General features: G+C 37.1%; 2 protein-coding genes across 3 annotated transcripts in view; both read right to left on the minus strand.

Moving 5' to 3' along the window:
• Positions 1-20,693, minus strand: part of LOC103045667 (ephrin type-A receptor 5) — a 382,833-nt gene that overhangs the window by 22,584 nt on the left and 339,556 nt on the right. The gene's annotated exons all lie outside the window — the stretch shown is intronic.
• Positions 9-15,894, minus strand: rassf6 (Ras association domain family member 6). Of its 2 annotated transcripts, none has more exons than XM_007260808.4 (11): positions 15,650-15,894; positions 11,784-11,860; positions 11,597-11,675; positions 6,970-7,124; positions 6,736-6,836; positions 5,260-5,453; positions 3,976-4,047; positions 3,770-3,821; positions 1,845-1,963; positions 1,651-1,748; positions 9-335 (listed from the first exon to the last, which is right to left on the minus strand). In XM_007260808.4, exons 2-11 carry the CDS (start codon positions 11,852-11,854, stop codon positions 260-262), a joined length of 1,017 nt encoding a protein of 338 aa, XP_007260870.3. In that variant the 5' UTR covers positions 11,855-11,860; positions 15,650-15,894; the 3' UTR covers positions 9-259. The 2 variants fall into 2 exon arrangements, with proteins under 2 accessions (XP_007260870.3, XP_007260871.3); XM_007260809.4 differs by having other exon boundaries at positions 3,946-4,047; positions 15,650-15,893.

Raw genomic sequence — 20,693 nt, forward strand, 5'->3', positions numbered from 1 at the left:
ACATGCAGTTCTGATGGAAATGGCACAAATTGGTGTTTTATAATCAACAAAATAAAAGAAAGGAAGTGTTTTCAGATTTTTTACAGTGTTTAAATCACAGTATCACAGTTTATTTTGTGCACAAGGCTAAAAATATACAATTGCCTCATGGTAGCCAAAGCTGCAGTATAAAATGTCAGTTTCTGCTCAGTTAATTTGTGGGTGGAAATGACTGGAAAAAGCACTTCTGTTCTTGTCCACAGTGCTTTCTTTCTTTCTTTTACACAGTGGTCTCCGTCTTTGACGTCATTTTGGAGTTCAGGAAGTGTGAGAGTAGAATGTGCTGTTGCCTGTACCTGCATAAATCAATAAAAAAAAATCAATATTACAGTCAATAACTACCTGTCAACATATAACGTTATTTAATTACACCAAATAGTTCATTACAAAGTGGAAATCTGTTTTTATATTCTGATCCTTCACTCGGCCTGCTGCCTAATCCTAGTCTCTCACCCCAGGTTGCCAGGTATAGAACACCATAGCTGGCAAACAGCTTGCTGCAGCCTTGGCATCATTCTAAAAGCTTCATGATTGGTTGGAATTAGTTTCTCAGGGGGACTTCTCAGTGATAAAACTCTTGCATCCAGGCTGCAATTGAAACAACAGGAGAACCAGTATTTTTTTTGGCTTTCTCAGTCACATGACATCGCCTTCAGTAGCTCCTCCATTTCAACTCGCTGTTGTATTTATGTGGATCTCCATGGAACCGTGTGCTCAAAGTGTAATTACAGTGCAAAGCAGTGGACAAATAGCTATTTTATTAAACTTGAGGTGACAAAACTCAGAGATGTGCGTCCGGACGGGACTAAAATTACCGGAGGACCACGAAAAACGAGTTCAGTGAAAAACAGTAGATAATTCAGCCTGTAATTTTCTCAGATGCCATCTCAGAAAAAAAGGACTCATGGTCGTTCCAGAAAGGAATAAAATCATAGAGGACTTCCCATGAAAATGAAAATGACCCCAGGACCCCCTGAGAAACTAATCCCGTCCGGATAGGGCTTAAAGCAGTTTAAAGCCCCAAAAAACTACAAGACTGATGTCGAGTGGGCTAAATGTCTACTAAACAGGTAAGCACTGAGCTTCAGCTAAGGTTTTCTAACCTTATTTCTAATTTCTAAATTTGACTAGTAGGCATGGGCATTTTAAGTCAATTTAACATTCGAGTGCTCGCATTTATACTCAGTGCTCTGTGAGCAGCTGAGTTATCAAGACAAGCAAGTATTTGAGTTAGGTAAAGTCATCCAGACTAGATTGTCACAACAGAGACACAGATGGGCTACAGCTGTCAGTAGTAAAATATATGTCAGAAAACAATATTTTTACTATATATTGACTGAATTTACAAATCTACAAACGTGATTATACATTGACATTGATGAGTTTAAGTTCTTGAACTCATCTTGTACTCATTTTTGTAAGTTCAGTGTCCTCATCCTGGCAACCCATGTGAGTTGTATGTCTAAGGAGAAGGGGCTGGAGTAGACAACTATCTCTCCAATGTTTTCAAATAGGACATCATTAGTCATTTTATACACTTGCTCTTATGTATTACATAGTTTCTATAAACAACTAATTAAAAGGGGTGTCTGAATACAATTGGACACTCACTTTGAGACAATGCGCTGTATCTCTTTGTTCTCCTCCTCCTGGAGCTTCATCAGAACCCGCTGAAGAATGGGCAGCTCTAAATTGACATACTGTGCTACCTATTAAACCATGAAAGATAATACAATAAGTAATAGTTTTTTGTGTTTAATAGGATGTATAGAACATTTAAGAGGACTACGTAGGACCAAACTTACATCCAAGCTAACTTCTGCTTCATCTGTGTCCATGAGGAAAATCCTCATAATGCTCTCAGATGGTCCCTGAAGAAAACGCTCCAAGAGGGGAAGATCTGAGCCGCCCAGCTTTCTTCTTTCTTTGAGTAACAAACAACAATACATACAGGTTTATCATAGCAATAGGAAAGGCTAGGCTAACATTGCTAATAAGCGAATGAGCTAATAAACAGTAGACTGTCTCCAAAATACCTTCCTTTTAAAATATATATATATAAAAAATCAATATAGATAGACTCTCATATATAGAACCAGTCCAAAGTTTGGGCATATATTCTAATTAAATGTTTTTATTTTATTTTGTTATACATTGTAAATGAAGACAAATAGAATTTAAAATATTTACCCAGCATCTAGACCTACTAAATTAGAAGGCAAACATGGTTACACCCCTGTTCCTTACTAGTGTTGCATAAATCACTTTATAATCCAGTGTTTATATGTATGAAAATAGACCAGAAAATATACATTTTTTGATAGTGCGCCTTATAATCTTATAATCTGGTGCACCTTATATTGCGAAAAATACGATAATCATGTTTTATTGAGATTACTTAATAACCAATTGCAAATTTAATCAAGTGTCAATTGATTTAGTTATGTAGTTAAATCTACATTATATTCATAGCTCCAGTGGAAATCTAAATAAGCAAGTTTCAGACACCAAATGTGCCCTGGCTGATTGAATGCCTAGGACCACAACAGTAAATTCACTTTTTTTTTTATTAAAGTCTTTAGTGCTTCCTTATGCTGCCAACACAACTATTTGTCCACGAATAAGCATACACAATTTCTTATCTTATGCTTTGCCTTGTTTCTTCAGAAAACAATCCCCCTATCAGCTCTATATTTACTGTAAACCCAACTTTGTAAGCTAACGGAAGTGTGTGCCCATTCGATAGGAGATTCTGTCCAACTAAAGAGGGGATACAGTTCACTTTATCACCATAAAAACCATCACCGGACTGGAAATGGAAGTGCTAAGTCATGTCTTACTGATATACTGAAATAGTCATGCTGTACAGCATGTGCCCAGGACAAAATGTAGACGTCCAACAGGGTGGCCTGATGTCAGACAGTGGGTAGAAACGCTCAGAACGTACTGTTAGGCTTTTCCAGCCTCGAGGGATGTTAACTGAAAAGCTCCTGTAATCCAGTGGGCGAGTTTCTGATTAAACAGAACGTAGCCTTGAGCTAAACAGATGGAAACAGTTTTACCACTCCAGTGCAAACATGCAGAGTGTGCTCCGGATACGGACTGAGCAGGAGCCTCAGTCTTACAAACAGAGGCCTTAAACAAACTGGACTCAAAATGAGAAGCTGAGAAAAAGTGTAACACGTAATTTTAAAATATAATTTATTAAAAAAACATATGCTGTGTTCAGACTGCCAGCCTGAATCTGAATTAAGGCAAATCTAGATTGTATCCAGCTTGTTTTTTATATTCTGGACAGACAGAAACTGCCCAAAATCCAGTTTGTAGGTGGTTTGAACGTCGATTACAATCAGATTTGCACAGACGCATCTCAATCTGGACATCTGAACATAGCCATTGACCCCATACTTTGACCTCTAGATTAGTATTGTATTCTTCGCACTCTAAGGCACACCAGATTATAAGGCGCACCATCAATAAACACCTTTTTTTCTTATCTATTTTCATGCATAAGAACACCTGTTTATACCCACATTATGCAACACTAGTAAGGTACAGGGGTGCCGCCATGTTTTCCTTCTAATTCAATAGTTCTTAGCTTAGCTTAGATTTACTGGTAAACATTGGCTAAGCTAAGTAAACAAAACTGTAATTTTTACCCCCCAAAAAAACAAAAAAAACCATTTTCCTTTAAAGGTAAAAAGAGCGCTGGAAAATACAGTCCACATACCTCCACTTTGATGAATGCAGTACAAGGCAAATTCACTTGGATCGCTTTCTATCTGAAACAAGCGTATGTATGCATACATTTAAGAATCACTGAATGAAAAACGTGTAATGTAGGTTCATTAATAGAGGCAACAGAACAGTACAGTAATGATATGGTGCACGTCATCACAGTCACACCTTAAATTTATGTAAAAGTTGGCTGATGACATCATCAGTCTTCATTCTGCTGTTGATGCGCACGTTTGTTGTTGCCCCATACGTTGGGGTAAAGATTGACGTCTGAAAAGTAGAAGAAATTAGTGTTACTGACCCTGATGGGGCCCATCACTGACATCCATATGTACAGTAAAGCTAACATGGAACCTATGAATAGAACTAGCTGGTTCCAGTCAATGGATCATCACAATGATTTTATAGGAGAACTCTTTGGGTGAAATTGAAAAATTTACTTTGGGTGTAGTAAAAACATGATAAAGAGTGCTAACTTTTGTTGAATAGCCCACCTCCTCTCTTCCGCAGCTTTCCAAGATCCATTAATATTGTTCTTTTTGCCCACCACTCTTTACAATGGCTGCTTCGGGATATATTTTTCCCTGCAGATAAATTACTTTTTACACCGTTATCCAGGCTCAAAGTATTTCCACACCTCCTTATAGAATCCGGAGAGCCCTGACATTTAAGACAAGACCTTAATAACCTAAAAAGTGCATAAAAGCTTAAACCCTATACACCCTATAGCATTAGCTACAACTCAGGGCGCCACCATCACTGTACTACTGATCATGACCATAGACATATATACATAGATGCTGCATAGCCTGCCAGCTGGCGTAGCCGTCGGACGCTATATTGGAGGAGTCAACCATGCACCCCCCCAGTACATTTATTTACACAAAGGAAGGTGTTTAATACAACTATAATAATCACAACTCTACAAATTGTACCTGATTTTCACACGGTTTGGTTGGTTGCAAACGGCAGAGATGCAGTTATGATATAGGATGTTGTCGGACTACTCCAGGACAGCGACCAGCTGCTACGCCAGGAGGCAGGCTATGCGGCATCTATGTATATATGTCTATGGTCATGATCAGTAGTACAGTGATGGCGGCGCCCCCAGAGATGTAGTTACCGTTATAGGGTGTAAACAGTGTTTTTAATAAGCTTCTTGTGCACTTTTTAAGTTGTTAATGCCTCATTTTAATGTCAGGGCTCTCCGGATTCTATCAATGAGTTTTGAAGCTACTTTGAGCCTGGAAACGTTGTAAAAAAAAAAATATATATATATATATATATGCCCCATATCACCCGCTGTAAAAGAGTGCTGGGAGCAAAAAAAAAGCACAAAATAACTGGATCTCGGAAAGCTGCAGGAGAGCGCTAGTGAGCTATTCAACCAAAGACCCAAAGTCAATTTTACACCAGAGTTTTCCTTTAAAGCTGATATATTTTGATGTAAAAATATTCTGTTATTCTCAGCACTTCTCTGACCTTGTAATTGTAGAAATGGCCGTTAATAGAGAAGCGATGCTGCCTTTCCCTCTGCTTTTCCTCCGTGGTCTTGATGCTCACTCTCTTCTTCACTAGTGAGGCGTCACTCCTGGTGCGAAACAGGCTGGAGGTCTCCTCTATAATGGCTTTGGGCCGGGGGGCTCGAAGCGTCCTGCTGTCAAACTCGTTGTACACTATATTAGAGCAGAAAGAATGGAAGTGTCAGCCACAGTGACAGGATACAGGTTATTTAAAGTACTGTACTTATATACATCAAGTCCAACTCTAGTTAGGCTGGAGGAGGAAGTGTTGTGGCTATATGGACCTTTAATCTGGCCACAGCCGCGGGTAGGGGGTTATTTAAGGGTTAATTTTACCTAGCACTCAGAGTGCTATGTCTTTATAACTAAGGCTGTATCTTTGAAAACATTTTGTTCTCGGAGTTTTAAAGCTGTAAAATTCACTGCTGTTAGCCAATCAGACGTGATATATCGGCATGCATAAATATTCATGAGCAAGAGCCAAAAACCTGTCTTTCTTCAGAGACCTCTAATTCAGTGATCTAAAGCAGGGCTAAATAGAAACACCTGAGAACTTTTTTTTGTTTAACATAAAAAAGGCTCACATGGCTTTCATTCATACTAGAGACCACAACTAGACATTTTAAAATGAATGAAAAAAATGATGGAATGACACCTTTAAAATTATATTTAAAAAAAACACTATATTACCATAGTTTAATATGTAGTTGCAATGTTTTATGGGCATTGTCCTTCTTCTTATAGAGCAAGGTACTTTATGCAGGTATGGGGAAATTTAACTATTAAGACATTTTAAGACTTTTATTACCACTTACTCAATAACAAAATACCAACATTTTTTATTTATTTATTTTTATTTATTTATTTTGATATTATTTCTGTATTTTGTAAAAAAGACCCACTATTTTAAACAAGCATATATTGAGCTATACCCAAATTTACACTTCCACCCTTGAAAAAAAGCCATTGATGGCATTGTTAAGATGGATTTAAGAAATTTGAAGACATATTAGGCCTTTTTTTATTTAGATAAACCAACTTTTTAGGCTTTAATTGATTTACAGACACCCTGTATAAGTGTATAATTAAACTTTTGGCTTGTTGGCGGGCCAATGACCAGTTAAAGGTTTATCATCATCATCATCATCTAATACCATGGCCCACTGTAATATGAACTTATATCTGTGGTGAAAAACACTTTTTTATCTTCCTTGAATATAAACAAATAGGTTTAATAAGTTCTACAGCTTTATATAACTTAATATGCGATTAGGGCCTTGTATTAGTTTTTGAGGTTCTAAAACAGTATGATTTACCTGTTCTGGCCTTACAAACTGCTAAAAAATAAAGACAAGCAAACAAGCCACAGCAGTGCAATATACTTATGCCATAATAATAAGCTCCTAATAAAATATCACTGTGAAATAAATAAAACCTGGAGCACAGCTGTCCAGAGTCTCTGCACCGTCCTGCAGGATCTCTTCAAGCTCATCAATGTGATGAAGATTGTCAAATTCTCCCCAGCGGGTCATTCCCCTAAAGAAATGAAAATCAATAGTAATAAATTACAGGAGATACCAAGATATTAATACATGAAAAAAGCCTGTTTCTTATATTAATGCAGTAAGAAGCCTGCCCAGTGTGGAAAGGCCGGCTGTAGATCAGTAACCTCTTGTTTCCGAGTGGACTGATGGGGTCTGGAGAAAAGCCCGGAGGCTTGGAGCTGTCAGAACTCTTCTCATCCTGGATTTTGAGTCGGATAGGTCTCTTAATTCCCCAGGAGACCACCAGAAAGCCCTCCAGAGTCACCTGCCGGGATGTGCTCTGAATGAAGATAAAAAGCAATTCAATAAGAGACCAGAAGAGGGCAGTACAGAATGTAAATTATAACTCCAGGAGCCCTGCAGTCTGTCCAGACTGTTTTATATATATATATATATATATACACATGAATCTATATTTTCATATGTATACGAATCATATAAATAAAAATAATAAAAATTAAATTATTTAGAAATAATAAGAAATATAATAATATAATAATCACAAAAAAAAAGGGAATATATTTATAAATATTAGATAATCTTCCGATTAAAATACAAAAACATCTCAAAATAGTGAGAAGACATACAGCTCTGGTAAAAAAAAGAGAGACCCCTCAATATTAAGAGTTTCTTTGATTTTATCAAATTAAAAACCTCTGGAATAAAATCAAGAGGAAGATGGATGATTACAAGCCATCAAACCAAACTGAACTGCTTGAATTTTTGCACCAGGATTGCAGGCATAAAGTTATCCAAAAGCAGTGTGTAAGACTGGTGGAGGAGAACGTACCAAGATGCATGAAAACTGTGATTAAAAACCACGATTATTCCACCAAATATTGATTTCTGAACTCTTAAAACTTTATGAATATGAACTTGTTTTCTTTGCATTATTTGAGGTCTGAAAACTCTACATCTGCAGCCATTTTTTATTTTCTGCAAATAAATGCTCTAAATGACAATATTTTTATTTGTAATTTGGGATAAATGTTGTCTGTAGTTTATAGAATAAAAGAACAATGTTAATTTAAAATGAATGTATATTGCAAAGTTATATGGAAATATTGAAAAATCATCCAAAATAATAAGAAAACATGTTAAAATAATGAGAACTTTCAAATAATTATCACAAAATAATGGTATTCAATTTAGAAATATTGAGTCATTTTCTCAATAAGTGTTTAGAAATTATCCAAAACAATGAGGAATAATCAGATAACATTTTAGAAAAAGTGAAAAGTCATACAAAAAAGCATTCTTAAGAGTTTTAAATGTGTTTTAGACATTTTGAGACAAATTAAGGACATTTTAAAAGATTTGTTTAGGATCTGCTGATACCATGTAAAAGTGCTGGCCAGCCATTGACCAGTTAAAGGGTTAAAGGTTGTCTATATATTGTAATGAAAGCAGCAAAAAATAAGCAATTAACTTTTAGGGGATTATGCTGTAATTTATACTGAACTACAGCTTTATATACTGTAGCTAAATAGTATAAAATAAAGAAAAATATTTCAAAATATTGAAAAAGCATACTAATGTCATAGTATTTCAAACTAATAACTTTGTTTAGTGACTTAAATAATGATATCTTAAATAATGTCAGAGCAATTTACTTAATAGGAATAATAATATTTAAAATAGGTGCTGGATTATTATTTTATTATTTTAAGTGACAGGAACAGCCTTCCATAGTTTCAGCATGATCGCCCAAGACATATCTAATACAACAACCAATCAGACGCTTCACACTGGCTGGCTCTGTCAGTAGATGATGAGTTTCTACAGTGTGAAATATTAACTCATTGTGATAAAGCTCTTTGTTCGTTCTAGTGGTTTAATTTCCTCTTTCTCTACACGAGTGAGAAGATAAGCAGCTGTGTTTGGGTGATTCTGCTGAAAGTGACATTAGTTCGTCCTTCCTGTGACACTGTCTGTGAGCTACTTTCACTTTATAAACAGACAATAACAGTTAGGTCTGAGGTCAAGAGTTTGGGATCGCGCTACTGTAGCTTCTGTAAACATTAAATTGTTTGTATATTCAGATCAGGGTATCTGCAGGCATGAGGACATTTATAAACAGTATAAAAGTTTGGACAGACCTTTTTTCTTACATTGTAAAATGTAACTTTTAAGTATACATGAAAAAGTAAATACTTTTAAAAATTTCAATGTCTTTAAATACATACTAAAATGTACTATTTTGGAACAACTTATGGCAACTTAAGTATATTTGAATTGTAAATAAGCTATATTTAAGTACAACATAAAAGCATTAGGTTGTGCTTTTGAGAGCTTGTTTGTATAACTTCTGCAAACTTAACTAGATTTAGGTATGTGTTTTTTAAACATACTTTTTAATACAATTGAAGTATATTGTACACATACTTCTTTGCATATTGATGCACATGTGTCCACTGTAATGTTAATGAAAAAAAAACTTCAATAAAGTGTACTTTAAGCTGTATTTAATGCCAAAAATTATACAGTTCAGACCACTTCAGTTTATCTGATTTTGCTATTTATAGGTAAATGTTTGAGTAAAAGGAGCATTTTTGTTTTATTCTATAAACTACGAACCACATTTCTCCCAAATTCCAAATAAAAATATTGTCGTTTAAAGTATTTTTTTGCAGAAAATGAGAAATGGCTGAAATAAAAAAAAAAGGTGCAGAGCTTTCAGACCTCAAATAATGCAAAGAAAACAAGTTCATATTCATAAAGTTTTAAAAGTTCAGATTTTTTTTCAGAGCTGTTTATATATAAATATAAATATATATATTTATATATATATTTTTTTTTAATGAAAAAATACAGGTAAAGTTTATTTATTGTGCATTTTTTATAAAGTCTATTAAACAAAAAAATATTTTTAGTGTTCTTTATTTAATATGAACATATTAAATAAAGTATTTTATGAAAGTGAAACAGGCCTGAAGTTTTGTTTTGAATGGATGCCAGGATCACCTGCTGGTCAAAATCACCTGTTCTACCACATTGAGAAAGTACCAGTTTAACAGCATGGCAGACAAAGACTTTAACAGACTTCAAGGGATTATCCATTTTTTTATTACAACAATGCAGGCCAGCAGTCAAATGCTAGTCAAATAAGTGTTTTAAATTCACTACAGGCTTCTAGACAGGTTTCTATGAAGGCTTTTAAACAGGCCCAATCATTAGTGACCTGTAGAAGCATGCTATATGTTTCTAAACAAGTGTTTGTTTGATGATTAACATTCAAAAAAGATTGGCCCGCGGTTATTATTATACACACAGAGCCCCAGAGCTTTTCTATTGTGCTCTTTGTTCATAACATATAAAGAACTGCAGCGTGACGCAAGAGTCCTACATCTGAGACAGTAGAACTGAAACAATAAACACAGTAAACTCAGAAAGCTCAGTAAATAATAGACCTCCCAGGCCCTGCGTCATTCTGTAGTCCTCAACCTGTCTATGCCCGTCACACTAATTACATTACAGACTTATCACACAATTAATGGACATGACCTTAATAATATTTGATAAGCATAATATTGTATATTCTGATTATTTACAGATAGAACAGTGAACAGTATTTTAGCCAATTGTTCTGGCAAAGACCAATAGCAATGCTTCAACAACTGTGACTTCATACACATAGTGTGGACAGACTGCAGTAGGTGAAGAAAAAAAATATATTTATATATATATTTCGCAAGCTATAATTAAAATGTAAGTTTTGCTGTCTTCAAAACTTATTGCGATTAAGGTAATATTATTATTATTATACAGCATATTTGTTATGCTGTTCTAATGTTATAATGTCAGTGGCATTCATTAAAATGATCTCAAAATAATAATAATACAATTACCTTTATCACAATAATTTATTCGCCAATATATATTTTTTTACTTCTAAACTCATAAAATTCACATATTTGGCATTCCTGGTCTAAACTCATACAGTATATAAGACATATACACCGATGTGCCTTGGCAAAAGTCAAGAGACAGAAACTTGCTTTGCCATGTCTTGGCAAAAGTCACGGGACAGGAACTAGTATTGTGTACCATGCCTTGGCAAAAGACATGGGAAAGGATTGTGTCCCATGACTTTTGCCAAGGCAACACTGCCCTGCCTTAAGATGCTTTGGCAAAAGTCACGGGACAGGAACTAGTATTGTGTCCCATGTCTTTGCAAAAGTCACAGGACAGGAACTAGTATTCTGCCTTATGCCTTGGCAAAAGTCATGAGACAGGAACTAGTACTGTGCCCCATGACTTTTACCAAAGCAAGGCAGGGAAGTGTTGCCTTGGCAAAAGTCACAGGACACTGTGCTAATTCCTGTCCCGTGACTTTTGCCAAGGCAACACTGCCCTGCTTTGACATGCTTTGGCAAAAGTCACGGGACAGGAATTAGTATTGTGTCCCATGTCTTTGCAAAAGTCATGGGACACAAACTAGAATTGTGTCCTATGCCTTGGCAAAAGTCATGGGACAGGAACTAGTATTGTGTCCCATTTCTTTGCAAAAGTCACGGGACAGGAACTAGTATTGTGTCCCATGCCTTGGCAAAAGTCATGAGACAGGAACTAGTACTGTGCCCCAGGACTTTGATCAAAGCATGTCAAGGCAGGGAAGTGTTTCTTTGGCAAAAATCACAGGACACTGTGCTAGTTCCTGTCCCGTGACTTTTGCCAAGGCATGTCAGTGTAAGGAGAACTGATTCAAGAATAAATGTAATAAATATGTCATGTGAAAAACATGACTTTTACCTCATGGACATTTAGTTGCAGTTGAGTTTTATCCTTCAGAAAACAATTGTAGGTGTCAAGTAACGAAAAAAAACTTGCCCTGTGTAAAAGAGAGAGATTGTATCCATTAAACAGTTAAAGAATAGAGAGTTTAAAAAATAATAAATCCAAAATTTCATAACTCATTCAATTACGTTCCATCGCTAACCTTGACAGCGTTCTCCCATCCCCAAAGTGGACAACCGTGTCTGGCTGCCCCGCCGACATTTCCGACACCATGCAGATCTGCCAAGAAAGCAAGTTTTAAACTCACTACGCATGAGAACATTGCGACTCTCAGGCTTGTGCTGTTGTTTTTACAGTCAATCACTCTGCAGAACACTCATCAGGACGGTTGTTTCTGGCACAGCCTGTGGACTCGTCTAATAACTCCTCAGCTGTGTCCAAACCTGCTCTTTCAGAGTCGGAATCTGCGGAATTTGACAAACTGCTCGTCAGATAGGCCAAGCTGCTGTGTGAGGAACCAGCAGGCCTTTGTGGACTCCTTTGTGGACACGTTTACACACTTCACTAATGTTGAAAGGGCTGCTGTGTCAGTTCATTTTCAGTGTTTACTGCTCTGCTACTTTCACTTCGCCGTCTGTTCGAGGAGTTCGAGTCGCTCTCTATTCAAATCGCTGCATGGTTTGTCTGAAGCTCATGCAGACGCAACCAAATTTCTAGGAAAAACAGACAACCTCATTCTAAAGACTCTTAAAACCAAAGTTCCTCATAGGTTCTTTGCCTGGAGGTACTGATATAGGCAAACATTTTAAGGGTTTTAGACATGTATTTGGATTTTTATGAAAAGGGAAATTTCCTCCCTCTGATTTTGAAAATGTTGCCACCCACACAAAGCCAAAAAACAAAGGCATTAACTTTAAAAGTGCAGAAAAAGCTTATTAAAAACACTGTTTACAACCTGTAGCGTAGCCTAATCTCCAGGCCATCCACTGCCATCACCTTACTGATCATGACTTTGCTTTAAGATGGCGGCACCTGGAAATTAGGCTACGCTACGGGTTGTAAACAATGGTTTTTAATAAGCTTCTTGTGCACTTTTAAAGTTATTAATTCCTCGTTTTAAATTTTAGGGCTCTCCGGATTCTACCAATAAGGTGTGGAGCTACGCTAAGCCTGGATAACGGGGGTAAAAAGCCTGAAGCGCCCGTTGTAAAGAATTCTGGTCAAAAAGCACAAAATTACTGGATCTCAGAAAGCTGCGGGAGAGCGGCGGTGAGTTACTCAACAAAGTTTAGCATGTTTTTTCATGTTTTACCTCACCAAAAGTCAATTTTACACCGGAGTTCTCCTTCAACACACCCTAAAGATGAAATTAAACGGTTTAATCCCAAAATACACACTACACCCTAAGTAGTGTACACTGCATAATCCTAATTTAAACAGAGCATTATACAGTTGGTAAGACAACAGTATTTACATTTAATGTCAAAATTATGCTTGCTTATTTCAGATAAATCTTAAAGTTACAATGTTTCAGGTCAACATTACAATATACATTTTTTTATTCTTTTATTTCTATTTTTTCCCATTTTCTCCTCCATTTTACACGGCCAATTACCCAACCCACTCACTAGGAATCCCCCAATCACTAGTGATGCCCCAACACACCAGAAGAGGGAAGACTAACACATGCCTCCTCCGATACATGTGAAGTCAGCCACCGCTTTTTTTTGAGGTGCTGCTGATGCAGCATTGCAGAGCAGCATCACAGCGAGCTCGGAGGAAAGCGCAGCGACACGGTTCTGATACATCAGCTCACAGACGCCCTGTGCTGCAGACATCACCCTAGGAGTGATGTGGGGAGAGAGCGCCATCTACCCCCCCGGAGGGAGTAGAGTCAACTGTGCTCCCTCTGAGCGCCGGAAGCTTGATGGCAAAGCTGCATCAGCGGAAACACTCGGTGCCCTTAAGATTACAATATTTTACACTGTTTTAAAACATTTCCAATAAGCATTTAAATAAAGGCTTTAGAAGAACTTGATCACAACTAGTTTGAAAATCATTCATTAGTCTTTTATAGTGAATCTAATCATAATAAATATATACATATATATATATATATTTTATGTCCCAGATTAGCATTGTTATGGTTACTAATCGATAACACATTATACAGCGCTCACACTATTGTGATTATGGCTGCTTTAATGAGATTCTACTAATCTGTATTAAACTATTGCTTACACTACTGTTGACAGAGATCCCACCTTTCATGGAAGTTCAGTGAGTTTCCCGCATTTTAATTAGGTTTTCCTGACGTCCATAAATTATAAATAATATTCTAGAAATCTGACTCATGTGGACGTTCCAGTTGTAATATTATTCATATTTGGAAATTGTTGTTCTGACAATTCAGAAGTAAATTGCTTTGTAAAAGTGCTTTGTGGTGTTTTTTATGTTGATGAGAGGCTAAAAAACAGACATAAACATCCATTTAAAGTCCATTTAAACAAGGAACCTTTAAACTGTCCTTTACACTGAAAACTGTAGACTTAATGTTTCTACAGTAAACCAAAACTGGTTCTCCCATGGCATCACTTCAAAGAAGCAGCTTTATTGTAAGATAAGTGCCCATGACAACACCACAGGTCTGTTACCTGGATTAACAGTTGACTTACAGTAGTGCTGAACAATGGACCATGACCAATTCAGCTGAAAAAGCCCTTGAACAATTGTGGGCTACTGTGGTTTGTGGCCTTTAAGTGCTCTCAGTCGTCAACACAAACAGGTGAGCTCATCTAGACAAAAGGGTCTTTGATAGATAAAAAAAATAAATGTTCTATGGAACTATGATTATTAAAAATGTAGCTGCAGGGAATATTCCAGAGCTGTAATATACAGCTCTGGAAAAAAATAAGAGACCACTTAAAATGATAAGTTTCTTAGATTTTACCAAATTGAAAACCTCTGGAATATAATCAAGAGGAAGATGGATGATCACAAGCCATCAAACCAAGCTTAAAGTTCAAAAGCAGTGTGTAAGACTGGTGGAGGAGAACATGCCAGGATGCATGAAAACTGTAATTAAAACACAGGGTTTTTCCACCAAATATTGATTTCTGAACTCTTTAAAACTTTATGAATATGAACTTGCTTATTTTCTTTGCATTATTTGAGGTCTGAAAGCTCTGCATATTTTTTTGTTATTTCAGCCATTTCCCATTTTCTGCAAATAAATCCTCTACATGACAATATTTTTATTTGGAATTTCGGAGAAATGTTGTCTGTAGTTTATAGAATAAAACAACAATATTCATTTTACTCAAACATAAACCTATAAATAGCAAAATCAGAGAAAGTCAGAAACTGAAATGGTCGCATATTGTTTTTCAGATCTGTATATGGCATGAATCTCCAAAATGCAACTTTACAGAAAATGAGAAAAAACATGCTTAACTTTTAGTGGAAGTCAATTAAAAAATATATATATTTTATTTGAAGTCAATTTGGAGCATTTCTATTTGTCCATTCATCATAAAATTGTGAATGACAGCTGTTTCTTTTGAAATGGTGTCAAATGGTGACATAATCTAAAAATTTAGTTAAATATTGGTCCTTGGAAAAACCTTATATCTCCCTTTTCCCTGTTCCTCACTTTCACTTTTTGACATAAAGAAAAACAATTGTTTTTTTTATTTAGTATCCAAATTTCTTTACAATTGGACCAATAGAAATGCTTTTTTATTTTAAAAAGTGGATTTAAATCATTTTCCATTGACATTGATTTTCCAGTTTTTTGATTGACAGCTACAATATTCCTATGCCCTAGCAGATAACAACGAACACATCTTAAGATTAATAACCAAATGAAAAGCTGCATGGGTCAATAAACACGGCTCAAATAACCGAATAACCCCCTGAATCATCATCGTCCAGCTTAATACCTGCCCTTAAATTCTCCTGACTCCTTCAAACAGGCCGGATCAAGTCTTTGAACCCAGCCCCCCCAGCCTCCAGCCCACTGCACACGGCCATAAACACAAGGCCACAGCCTCTCTGAGCCTCTCTCACCTGTTCCCAGCTCAGATCCCGTGTCGGAGGCTCACTCTGAAGCAGGGCCCATACCGTCTTCAAAGGTCCAGCAGCACCAGCAGGCCCATGCCGGTCCAGACGCCCACCGGCCTGAGCGGGGGTTCCAACGAGTGCCTGCAGGGTGTTAAAATCCAGCACGCTCCAGAGTGTGTTTAGTGTGTGTGTTGTGCTGTAACCAGATCTGAGTCACCTCTACGCATTCTGGGAGTGTTTGGCAAGTTGTTGGACTTTTGAACACACCCTGAGCAGGTACATGCCTCCCTCTCACCTTGCTGTGTGATAGCAGCTTAACCCTTTCTGCTCCAGACAGGAGAGAGCGAGCGCCGCTGAACTGATAAACTGAAACAGATGTATGTAATCATTATATCCACAAATGGTTAACAAATATACAGCTCTGAAATAAAAATAAAGAGATAACTTTAGTTTCTGTATCAGTTTCTCTAATTTTGCTAATTATAAATAATGAGTTTCTTTGATTTAACCATATTAAACTCTGGAATATAATCAAGAGGAAGATGGACGATCATAAGCCACCAAACCAAGCTGAACTACTTGAATTGTTGCACCAGGAGTGCAGGCATGAAGTTATCCAAAAGCAGTGTGTAGAACTGGTGGAGGAGAACATGCTGCATGAAAACTGTGATTAAAAAACAGGGTTATTCCACCAAATATTGATTTCTGAACTTAAAAAAGCTTTATGAATATGAACTTGTTTTATTTGCATTCTTTGAGGTCTGAAAGCTCTGCATTTTTTTGTTATTTCAGTCATTTCTCATTTTCTGCAAATAAATGCTCTAAATGACAATATTTTTATTTGGAATTAGGAAGAAATGTTGTCTGTAGTTTATAGAATAAAACAACAATGTTCATTTTACTTAAACATATACCTATAAATAGCAAAATCAGAGAAACTGATTCAGACAAAAAATGAAGTGGTCTCTTATTTTTTCTGTATATATATATTTTTTTCTATAAAACTGTGTATATTGTGGCGTCTGTGTGTGTGTGCCAGCTTTTAATGTGCCTGTGGGGGCGGGGTATGGTAATCCGGGGCCAGCGGGGCATTATGGGGGTATGTTTTGGGTGGGTTAAGGGGACCTACCATCTCTGTGTTGGATAGCTGGGTTGGTGGCCTCAGGGCTGTTTGTGCTGTGGTGGCAGTTGGGTTTTGCTCTCCTAGCCCTGTTTAAGGCTATAAGTGAGTGGCAAGTCTGTTAACAAAGAGCTGTTGAGTACTTGCAATAAGTCTCATGAGTCCTCCTTCCTCTTCCATGCCACAATATACACGTTTTTAATGAAGTTTAAAAACTAACTAATGAGGTTTTTTTTTTTTTTTTTTTAAACCAGAAAACCAAATACAACACACTACTTTAGTAAAACAATAATATTTCCTCAATAAATATTGCTGACTTTAATATTACATACTATTATACTGTAAATATCATTTAATGAATAGCAGAAAATAGTATTAAATTAGCTATTGCTATATATATGTTATCATGACAAGCATACTTCACACGTTTAAGGGTTTTAAATACAATCTCCTTTCAAAATGTTTCAAGTTAAGTTCATATCTATGACAGCATCACCCCTTGAGTTATGTTTTATGTTACCCCCCCCCCCCCCCCATCCCCCCCTATCACATTCACCCGACAGTCTGATATCAGCAGTAACGTCCATGTCCAGTGTTTTACTGCTCCACTGCCCTTTAATCGTCCCGATCAGTATCTGCTGCAGTATTTATGTGCGAACATTCTCTCTCTGGATGTGGTGTTAAGCAGCTGGTCTGCATGGGCAGGTCTCAGCTCCTAAATCTAACAGTGACATCTGCTGGAGAGAAGCCAGAGCAAGCGCTGCTACTGCACTTTAACCTTCTGCTTTCTGCAGACAGGAGCTGTAATGAGGTCAGTCATCACACAGGTTCATTACTGCTGACATGTATCTTAACTCCTACTCTCACTAAATCTAACCGGAGACGCAGAGTTTCACATATGCACTAGAATTACGGAAAACACCTGAATTTTTTTCACTGAATCCTCAGATATTTATAATATGAAGTATTCTATATAATTAATTAAGTTTCAAATGTAAACATTAGTGGAGTTTAATCTATTACAACATATTAAAAAAATCTATGTTTAGTATTGCACACATGCTCACAATGGTGGAGGGGGATGACCATTTAAATGGCCTGGGGGAAATATGAAATTCAGTAATGTACACTGTCCCTTTAAGAGACTCTTACGCTAAGTGTGCAGACATAAGTGTAGCTATGTTGAGAGCGTAGAGATCCAGATTAAAAGTGTGTGTTGTGCTGTAACGCTACCACGGAGACCACTGGACCAAGCTCCTTTCTTTCATTAATTTTATTTTATTTCTGTAAGTAACACCATAAACGTGATGCTTTGGTGCTCCATTAGCTCATATATGAACAGTGTTGTGCCAGTTTACAGCTTTTCTGAACTAGTTCAAGTTCATACATGCTCAAAGTGAACAGTTCACGTTCAAAGTTCACCATTTTAATTCTGAACTAGTTCAAAGTTCAGTTCATTTTACTTTTTTCATGAGATATTTAAATAAATACTTTTTTCACACTACAAGCTAGAAATCACTATACGTTCTTTGAAACTGCTCATTGTAGACATTTGCTCATGACACTGCAATTGTGCGTTTCTTACCAGGTGATGAAAATGTTCATAAGGAGAATCTGTGTCTGTCTTCGTGCATCACTACCACTAGCCTTTTTTTTTATTGCAGCCCTTTCTCTCAGTCCCGTCATTGGTGTCTCTCTCTCTCTGTATCTCTTTCTCTCTTTCTCGCCCATGCGCTCTGCGCTTTTGTCGTTGGTCTCTCTCTCTCTCTCTCTCTCGCCTTCGTGCTCTGCGCTCTCTAGCCAACGTTCATTTACAGGGATGTCTGCCGTTCAAGTCGCTTGAAGTATAAACAGGGATATCTCCTCTGTCATTTTGTTGTCTGTGTTAGAGCTTTTCAGTCAGTCAGTCATGCGTTGTGTAGTGGCAAATTACGTTGAAAGTTTGAGTCAAATTTGTAGGAGTGATTTCATTTAAAAAATATTGACTTACTGATTTCAAATGAATCGCATGTGGTAACAACCCTAAAATACAGCTCTTGAAAAAAGTAAGAGACCACATAAAGGATGAGTTTCTTTTATTTGACCAAATTGAAAACCTCTGTAATATAATTACATAATTATTATTATTATAATTATGCAAATAAAAAAACAGCTTGTCTTGGCCTTACAGCACTTTCTAATAAATGAAATGTACGTTGACAAAAAAAATAATCCACGTTTTTAGGAAAGGGTCATATTTGCAGGTGTTGTTCTTCATGTGGCCAGCAGATGTCAGTATACTGTTGGGTGACAGAAACTGCACCCAGGCTGTAGACACCAGATATGGTGCATTTTATACATTACATTATCTATTGTCTATATAGTCCAATGCTTATTTTATTGCTTATTATTACTATTTTGAAAGTGTATTATTGTAATTCTGCCTCTATGGGAATGACAAGTGGCACACTGATTGGTTTATTTCACGTTACACCCAAAACACACCAATGATTAATTAAGAGAATTAGTTCATGCGTTTTGCACATTTCCAGATGCACATTTTTTTTCAGACATAAGACACACCCACAAACCATAAATCCAGCTACGTGATCTGCAGTTGACTAGTGTGCTATATAACTCTAAAATAGGGCCCACATTGTCATGCAGCAAAATTTGAAAGAGTCAAAGTGTCCATTAAACAGAAAATGCAATAACCTAGACATTTAACCTCAAACTGCAAATTGATATATTAGTTCTTGTTCGTTGTTATAAAATGGAATGATGACAATGTTAGATAAATGGCCTAGATAAACTAATGGACTATCAGGTGGACTTGTGGACTAGAGAGCTTAAAGTGTTCTACCCAGTAAATTATTTTCTTGCATTATAATTTGACGGCTTCTTATTTTTTATTTTGAGTTTTTGATAGATTCATTATGTATATTTGAGACATGTCACATGGGGATGGTTGCAACAGTGAAGTAATTGCATTTAAATTAATTTTGCAACCTGTACATATTTAATAAAATCACTTAAATACATTGTTTCAGTACTTATTTTTCCCATTTTCTCCTCAATTTTGCTCAGCCAATTACCCAACCCACTCATTAGGACTCCCCATATCACTAGTAATGCCACAACACACCAGGAGGGTAAAGACTAACACATGCCTCCTCTGATACATGTAAAGTCAGCCACCGCTTCTTTTCGAGCTGCTGCTGAAGCCAGCGCGCTTGGAGGAAAGCACAGCGACTCGGTTCTGATACATCAGCTCACAGATGCCCAGTGCTGTAGACATCACCCTAGGAGTGATGTGGGGAGAGAGCGCCATCTACCCACCCAGAGGGAGCAGGGCCGGCAGCTTGATGGCTGGGGTTTGAACCTGCGACTTTCCGCTCATAGTGGCAGCACTTTTTAGGCCGCTGGACCACTCAGCGCCCTATTGTTTCAGTACTTGACACAATAAAGTGTAGAATATAGCAAATTAAAATTCCAAAAAGTGTTCCATTCGTCCCTGGTCACCCCTACCTAGTAACAACCATGCACTCACTGATTTTTTTATTTCGGCATGTACTCTAATCCTCGCACAAGTGTTGATCAGCGTCACAGGTCCTCCCCTGCTGTCCCCGGTTCCTCTTGCTAAATGCCAGCATGGTCTACAGCAGGGCTTCAGGCTGCTGTGGAATCTGGTATTGTGCCCCTCGCTCGTATTGTGTTGCAGAATGCTGGGTGGATGGCGTGCACGAGGAGAGCCGACCAGGACTCGGAGTGACATTGCTCGTATTAATCTCTGTCTGTTTGTGATGGAACATTACATGGAAGTAGCCTCAGCTGTCTGCAGCATAGGTGACATTAAGTTGTTGAGTAGCATTTGTTAGGATATACCGAAAACATCAGAGAGATTTAAGAGGTAGTCTATTTTATCTTCTCCAGAAGCGCTCAAATAGACAG

The sequence above is a fragment of the Astyanax mexicanus genome, chromosome 20, assembly GCF_023375975.1.
Source record: "Astyanax mexicanus isolate ESR-SI-001 chromosome 20, AstMex3_surface, whole genome shotgun sequence".
NCBI classification, from domain to species: Eukaryota; Metazoa; Chordata; class Actinopteri; order Characiformes; family Acestrorhamphidae; genus Astyanax; species Astyanax mexicanus.